This window comes from Phoenix dactylifera, chromosome 9 (genome assembly GCF_051530095.1).
Source record: "Phoenix dactylifera cultivar Ajwa chromosome 9, Ajwa_hap1_PhDact_Kaust_v1.1, whole genome shotgun sequence".
Lineage (NCBI taxonomy): Eukaryota > Viridiplantae > Streptophyta > Magnoliopsida > Arecales > Arecaceae > Phoenix > Phoenix dactylifera.
Window position 1 is genome coordinate 32,491,386 of NC_143198.1, and position 8,061 is coordinate 32,499,446.

Below are 8,061 nucleotides of genomic sequence, written 5' to 3' on the forward strand. Positions count from 1 at the left end.
TTTTTTTTCAAAATAAAAAATTTTATGGGACCAAAAATTTTGAAGGATAGCACCAGGCTAAGCCCAAGTCGCTCAGGTTTTGTTTCGCAGAACTTTTAGTGATCAGAAAATACCTTTTCATTTTCTAAAAATATTTTTGGATGAAATAAGAATATTTGGTAAAAACCCTGCAACAATCGGTTGCATAACCTTAATCGGGTTTCAACAAATCGGATCATAGAAAACCACACGAACCCGGATCCAAACCCGATGCCTTTATAAATCCCCACGGCAGGGGCTCGACTCTCTCCCCTAAAATCTCCTCGCTGCTCTCTGATCGGCGTCTACTGCCAATCCCGTCGCCCTGCCTCTCGCTGCTAATATTTTCCCTCGTCTCAACACAAACCCTAATCCCTAACATTTCTCTCTCCAGCGCAACTCGAAACCCTAGGCGTCTTCCTGGTCTCCGACCATGGAAGCAGTTCCGGGCGAGAACGGGGGCCTGGAGAAAACAGAGGGGAGGGGGAAGAAGCACAAGGGCAAGCACGACAAGGACAAGCCGTGGGACGACCCCAGCGTCGACCACTGGAAGATCGAGAAGTTCGATCCCTCCTGGAACGATAGCGGCATGCTCGAAGTCAGCTCCTTCTCCACTCTCTTCCCCCAGTACAGAGGCAATGCCTGGACTCCTTCGCCCATCTTCGTTCAAAGATTTTATCTTTCTTGGTTATTTCTTTTCTATTCGATCGTTCATTTCTTGTTTTATCTGTTTCCTGGTTGTTTCTAGATCCCAGTCGTTCGGTTACCCTAATTTTTCATCGAAGTCAAGTTCTTCATGGTTTTGTTTTCATGAATCGCGGTATTAAATTGATCGTGCTTTTAATTTATTGGTGAAATAGACCATATTCTGGATTTTATTGCTCTCTGGTTTCTTTGTGGTTTTCATGTTCCAAGTTGTGATCAATTGAGTAGTTAAGTAGGGTACTAGGGTTTCATCTTCTTGATTGCTGTGAACTTGTGATTTCTGGTGGATTGGTTTCAACGAAGCATGTGTATGTATACGAGTAATGACGAGAATCTTGGTAATCTTTGTATTTGTTCAAACCCTAAGAACTGATGAAACACATCAACCAAGGCGTAGATCGTGTGCTTATTTTTATTTTAAATTTTCCATTCCGAATGATATCAGCTGGTTAAAAACGACAAGGCTAGAATACAAAGCAACCACTAAACCTTGGTTTGAACTCACTATTATTTTTTCCAAATTTGTTTCCAACTTTCTATTAAGTAATGCAATTTGTGGATGAGGCCCATGTGGATTCTGTCTTTCGTTAAAGTGAAGGTGGATAGGGCTATACCCACAGCTTAATAATGTGTTCACAATCTAAGCCAAGATTTCAGATTCGTATACAAGAAATCAGAGCCAAAAGTTCTTGAGTATGGTTTAAATCTCTAAAATCTAAACCATATCATATCAAGGAATCATTCAATTCTACCATGAGCACTGTAATTGTTGAGCATCATATCATATTATTGATAAATATGTATTAAACATGCCAATCCCTTACTCATTTATCTGTTGCATGGTTGCTCTTTGGGTGAACATTGGAGAGTTTTGGCTTCACATTCAACTACTTGTTTCTATTAGATAGGAGGATAGGAATTGATTCCATGGCCTCAATAAACGGTGCAAACCTACCTCATATGGCATGCCATGGTTGCATTAACATGCCATGACCAGGACATGATAAGAAAATTCAGATGTGATTGGACCATTGAAGCTGACACGATGAGGTCATTGCTTCTTATCAAAGATGATCTACTGACCTAACTTTGTGTGGTTATATTTTTCTCTGTGCCTATGTCGAGAGTTTTAGGTTGTAGTTGGTTTGAGTGCTAGGTACTAAAAACGCTGGTGTCAAGTCCCATCTTAATTAGGATTAGGTTCAGAAAAGTCACAATATAGTGTTAGACCTAATCAAGGAACTACTGAAGTTATAAGAATGTGTTTTTTTTGGATCTTCAGTGTTGATGAAAATGGCAGAATGCTTTATACTCTTTTAGCTACTCAGGTATTCTCATACTGCACATCTGACTCCTGCTGTCGAGAAGGATTTTAAGTTTTTTTTATCCAGCAAATTTTAACCATTTTCTGATGGCTAGTTCATATATTATATCAAATACATGATTTAGACATCTCTTCACCTACAAGTCTGTTGTGTTTGTTTTAGTACATGACACAGTTGTCATCATGGCCCTTGACTGTTTGAGGATACAACATGGAGCGCGTATCGATCTTTACCAGTAGTGATACAAAGCCCATAATGAGAATTTTATTGAAGACTCTAGGAAGCAAAGCGGAACACATAAAAGTTATGCAAAATAAGATTAGGTAGTATTGCAGGAGACATAGAAGTAATAGATAGGAATGGGGATAACATTTTGAAAATTTTGCTAGAATGATCGATGTAGGCTCTCATCTAGATTGAGTGGCAGATTTTACAAAAAGCTAGCCTGATGGTTGGTGGAACTTGAGATAAATCTTATTGGATGCTGTTTGCTTGCAGAAAGATGATATGAGTTCTGTATATGAATAAACATGTAAAGCTGACACCAGGTTAATCAGACGTCTCGTAGGTTGCTCTTTTTTATGCTTAATTATTGGAAAGGGTTTTCTGGTGTCTTTCTTTGATAATTCATAGCCCTTTCTCAAAAGAAATCTCTTTACTCAATTACTGATATTTGTTTCTTTCTATATGAGATTCTCACTATTCTTGCTCTATTTCACAGAAAAGTATTTGCAAGAAGTATGGCCTATGGTGAAAAGTGCATTAAAAGAGAACAGCATTGCATGTGAGCTCAATCTGGTGAGCATTTTGAAATTTAGTATTTGTTCAATGAATATATAAAATACATTGATCATCTTACGGAAGTTATTAATTATTTTGCAACAATTTTGGTTTTGTGGATATCTTTGTCTTTTGTGCTTTTATTGTATTTCTTGCCCAGAATAGCATATATGTTGTCCATTGTGATATTTCAATACTTTCATAAGATCTTTTTTATTCAATCTTCTTGCTGCCCTAGGTTGAGGGTTCCATGACTGTCTCAACAACTCGGAAGACTAGGGATCCGTATATCATTATCAAAGCTAGGGATCTCATAAAACTTTTGTCACGGAGTGTTCCTGCACCTCAGGTATGCTCATTTTTATAATTGATGATCATTAATAATGCTTCTGCTAGTTGTTATTTGTAAAAATAATTCATGTAGCAAGCAAAATGCATTTCAGATATACATGTTAGAATGATTTATATGTGCCCCTTTTGACCAAGCTGAACGAGCAGGACTTAAAAATAGAACTAACTTTTTAGTGATTAAGAACTGACATTTTAACATTTATTTGAAATAAATTTTCTTTTCTGAATCTGTCCATTTGATTTTACAGGCAATCAAGATCCTGAATGATGATATGAATTGTGACATTATCAAGATTGGTAACCTTGTGCGCAACAAGGTATCAAGCTGCTTCTATACTTTTTTTTCTCTTTTCCTCCTTTCTTTTTGGAAAAAAAAAATCAAGTGTTTTCCAGCAAGTTTCTTATAGGAGGAGCCTTGGTGTAACGGTAAGGTTGCTCTATTGTGACTTAGAGGTCACGGGTTTGAAAATATGTACATAGTCTCTCCGCATGCAGAAGTAAAGTTGTGTACATTTGACCCTCTCCAAATTCCGCAATGGTGGGAGCCTCGTGCATTGGGTCCTTCTTTTTAAGTTTCTTAGAACGTCACCTATGTATGATAAAAAATGTTCAATACAACAAACATAGACATAAAGATGCACAGAATATTGAAACCATGGAAAGCCAAGATCTCTCATTTTGGACATAAATGGGTGCATGAAGGTTTTCTTCCCTCCTAGAATGCTCTCTTTGGGCATTTGGCAGCTGTTTGTGTAACAAACTAAGGCAAAGGTCTGCATGTATGAAAGTGTTATCATGACACCTCTATGCTTATCTTTTTCCTGTAAACTGTATTCCATGCCCTCTATCTCCTTCCCAACATCATTATTTTTCCTTTTTCTTCCTTTTCTTTCATTTAGAAGAATTGGGAAGCCCAACCCACTTTCATTACTGTTGTTGTTGATACCATATGTTATGGCAATCTTGTAGATTATTCGCAACATCCATAGTCTCAGACTTTTTTTTTGTAACTTTGAATATTATGATATGGGCATGCTTGAAGTTGTATACAAAGGAAGTGTTTCCTAAGCCAAAAGATAGTAGTTATGCTTTGGAAGATACTCATTTATTGAGAATAGAAATGCATATTATTTTGCAGTTGTTGTGTAGTTTCTCAAAAAAAAAATTCTGGTGATATCCTTTTGACATGTTGATACTTGGGGAAAGCAGTTTTTTTTGACAAGTTTTGTTAGAGAATGGACATGTCAGTAACTTAAATAGTAGACAAACACCAGTAAACAGTTTCATGAAGAGTTTCCAATGATTTTACCGATTTCACTGATCTTATGTTGACAATGCTCCATGTGCCAGTTACTTGTTCCATTTAGTTAGTATTTTCCATAGCTTGCATTGGCCAAAGGTAATTGCATAAAGATGGTTTCACTTTTTAACATTATTATAAATTGTCGTACAATGTAATGATAATGCATGTAACTGCTGCAAAGATAACTCTTCTATGGAAATCCTTCTTTATCTATATACTTAATGCAATTCCTCTAGCAGCTATTCACTTATGAAACTGTTTACCTTATGAAACTGTTATCATCTGCAGGAACGATTCGTGAAAAGAAGAGAACGCCTTTTAGGCCCTAATTTATCAACTCTTAAGGTATGTGTTATCATCAATCTAGTCATCTGATCAGTATGATAATTTTCTGCTTATGCAGCAGCATCACATATGTGTTTGTGCCTTATGGTTCTTGAAGTTTACATTTCTTTTGTATTGCTTACAAGTTGTTTGCATATGCTGATAGGCCATTGAAATTTTGACCGGATGCTATGTATTGGTTCAGGTATTGTTTTGTTGCTTTCCTACTTTCCTTTAAGTTTCATATATGATGGTGTGGTTTTTATCTTATGTCATTTGATAGACTTGACTATCTTTGTTTTTTCTTTTTACAATTGCCTAGGGAAACACTGTTGCAGCCATGGGGTCATTTAAGGGTCTAAAACAGGTTCGTAGGATCGTGGAAGATTGCATCCAAAATGTGCAGCATCCTGTGTACCACATCAAGGTAAGTTTATCAACATTGAAAGCACAACAATCTAACAAAAATAACTTAATGTGATTCCCTGTATAGAAACATCCAGCATACTTGACTGGCTGCTTAATGTTGTCTACTGTCTGACACAGACCCTCCTGATGAAGCGAGAGCTTGCCAAAAATCCTGCACTAGCCAATGAGAATTGGGATAGGTTTCTCCCAAAGTTTAAGAAGTATGAAATTTTGGGTCATATTTTTAGTTTAAACACAAGAATCTAATATAGAGTTTTGCTTTGCTTTGTCCTATATGTTTCCAATCTTGTCAGTCTCATTGTCATATGTTTTATTTTGCAGGAAGAATGTTAAGCAGCGGAAAGCGAAGGCTAAGGAGAAGAAACCTTACACACCGTTTCCTCCTCCACAGCAACCTAGCAAGGTAAAATAAAAGTCACTTCTATAGATTTTTGGCTCTTGTTATTTTGAATTTGCTTATGGGCACATCCATTTTATCTTTTTTCAGAAGCATCACAAAAAATAAGGAAATGTGCATATATTGGTCTAGGATAACCATTTTTTCCTTTTTTGAGACAATATGTATAATCTCATAATTTCTTAGATCCTTGGCTATTTTTTTGGATTTCAGCTTATTTTTTAATGGTTTAAGCTGTGGATAAATTTTGCTAGTGAAATGATTACAGTTGAGAATTATGAAGACAATGGTGTGGGTACCAGGTCACATTCTTAACAAGGTGATAAAATAAACAGTGGATCACCATCACCAAACTAGAAAAGGAAAATGGAAGAGAGAGAAAGGACAGAAAAAGGCACCTAAACTACATCTGCAAATACTAGATCCATGAAACAGGGTTGTTGCTGCACCTGCCTATAAGCGATGCTTGAACTTTATGACACGATGCCCATCTTGCAATCTTTTCTAATTGAAACTTGTGTTACTTTTACTTTCACGTTTTCCATCCCTCAATAGAAGGCAAAGCGGTAGGATGCACCTAGCTTTCTTGCCGTCCTGTATTTTGACAGGCCCTAGTTGTCAGGACAGCAACGATTAAGAAAACTTTTATAAGAATAAAAAAACCCTGACCTTCTAGAACTTCTGGCATTTATTATTTCTGGTATATTTACATTTGCTACCACTAAACTTTTATGCCAGGCTGATTTATGCTATATCTTGCATTGTTGCTGGGCTCCAAAGATTTTCTGTTTTGCTTCATCACATTTACTCTATATCGGCAATGTGTCCAAATCATACTGGTAAATGTATGATTGTCTTCACAGCACTAATAGGCAATGATTAAAGGGAAGTTGTTGTTACGTATTCATTTAATGATAGAACCATTTATGAACGTTCTATTGTATAATAATGTGTGAATCTCGTTTTATTAGACACTTAATACATTATTGCCTCAAACGTCTTAATGCGTTCTTATCTCTGTCCAAATTATCTGATCATAGGCTTCTTTCTCTTTATTATGTTTTCCACTTTTGATGTGAACTTGTTCTGGCTATAATTATCTGTCATGAAATCTTTCAGATTGACCTTCAATTAGAAAGTGGTGAGTATTTCATGAGTGACAAAAGGAAATCAGCAAAGAAGTGGCAAGAGAAGCAGCAGAAGCAGGCAGAGAAAACAGCTGAAAACAAGAGAAAGAGGGAGGCTGCATTCATTCCACCGAAGGTGGATGTCTAGAATTTGTTTGTCCTCTGTTATTTTTTTTAGAGTTAATTCTGAGTACTCATCTTTTTCATATCTTCATTCTTTTTTATCTGGGGTGTTAAACAGGAACCTTCTAGTCATGTGGCTGATTCTACTAAATCTGACAATGACAATGATGAGGTTGCAGCCATGGCAAAGTCCTTAAAGGTGTGGTGCCTTTGTTCCTGGCAACCTTCATCTAGTAATTATATTAATGTTTGTGATATTACTCTGGTAGTAGTAAGCATTAGGATGTGCTCAATTTTATCTCCCAATCTTTGCTGGGAAGCCAGATTATAAGAAAGCATAACAAAAAAAGCAGTCCATTCAAACCAAGAGCATAGCATCAATTGTATTGCCTGATGTAGGCCCAGTAATTGTACCACTATGGGATCGAATATTTGAATTATCACTAATCTTCATTGAGATTTTTTAGGGTAAAAACATCATTTTAAGCATGTACCTTCATTACAGAAAAGGTTCTGGGTTTTTGACATTTTCATATTTTGGATGTGCTGGGGCACATATTGTCATATATTTAAACTACAATGAGCTAAATTTTGGCATGCTTATCATATGATGTGTTTCACATACTTTCTATTGCAGAAGAAGGCAAAGGAGTTTAAGCAGCAGGAAGCCCATGAAAATGTCAATGCTGAGTCATATATTGTCAATGCAGAAAATGCGCGTTCTAAAAAGAAGCTGAAATCTTCCAAGTCTAATTAATCAAAGGCCAGTTTCAATCACATGGAGAGAGGGGACAGGATTGCTTTTTTCCTTTGATTTTCTTTATTGAAACAAAAGCACTGTAAGTCCTTTCCAGAATCTGGTAATACTGTCAAATGAGTGATGCTTTGCCCTCTTTCTGGAGCTTATATATGCCATGGGGCTTTGTAGGTGTTTTTGTCTTATAAACCGAAAGGAGTAGAAGTGAAAGCTCAATTTTCAGGTTGGCTGCTCTGCGACGCGATGATCCTAGTACTTTTTTTTTTTGAGCAACTGCTTCATGCCGTCATGGTGTTAAGAACTAACCAACAATTATATGCTGTCTTGTAACACATCAGTTTGAGGGTGTCAAAATCAGTTGAACAGGTCGAGTGTTTTTAGCCTTTGTTCATTGCAAAGACTGCAACGCTGATGAGGGTTAT

At 36.6% G+C, this 8,061-nt stretch overlaps 1 protein-coding gene across 2 annotated transcripts; it reads left to right on the plus strand.

The window, feature by feature from the left end:
- Positions 1-284: 284 nt before the first annotated feature.
- Positions 285-8,022, plus strand: LOC103721552 (RNA-binding KH domain-containing protein). Of its 2 annotated transcripts, XR_005513806.3 has the most exons (13): positions 286-653; positions 2,770-2,846; positions 3,067-3,177; positions 3,428-3,496; positions 4,771-4,827; positions 4,973-5,011; positions 5,129-5,233; positions 5,353-5,435; positions 5,557-5,638; positions 6,752-6,895; positions 7,001-7,081; positions 7,520-7,721; positions 7,811-8,022. XR_005513806.3 is itself a non-coding variant. In XM_008811819.5 (12 exons), exons 1-12 carry the CDS (start codon positions 452-454, stop codon positions 7,637-7,639), a joined length of 1,170 nt encoding a protein of 389 aa, XP_008810041.2. In that variant the 5' UTR covers positions 285-451; the 3' UTR covers positions 7,640-8,022. The 2 variants fall into 2 exon arrangements, 1 of the variants encoding a protein (XP_008810041.2); XM_008811819.5 differs by having other exon boundaries at positions 285-653; positions 7,520-8,022.
- Positions 8,023-8,061: the final 39 nt, after the last annotated feature.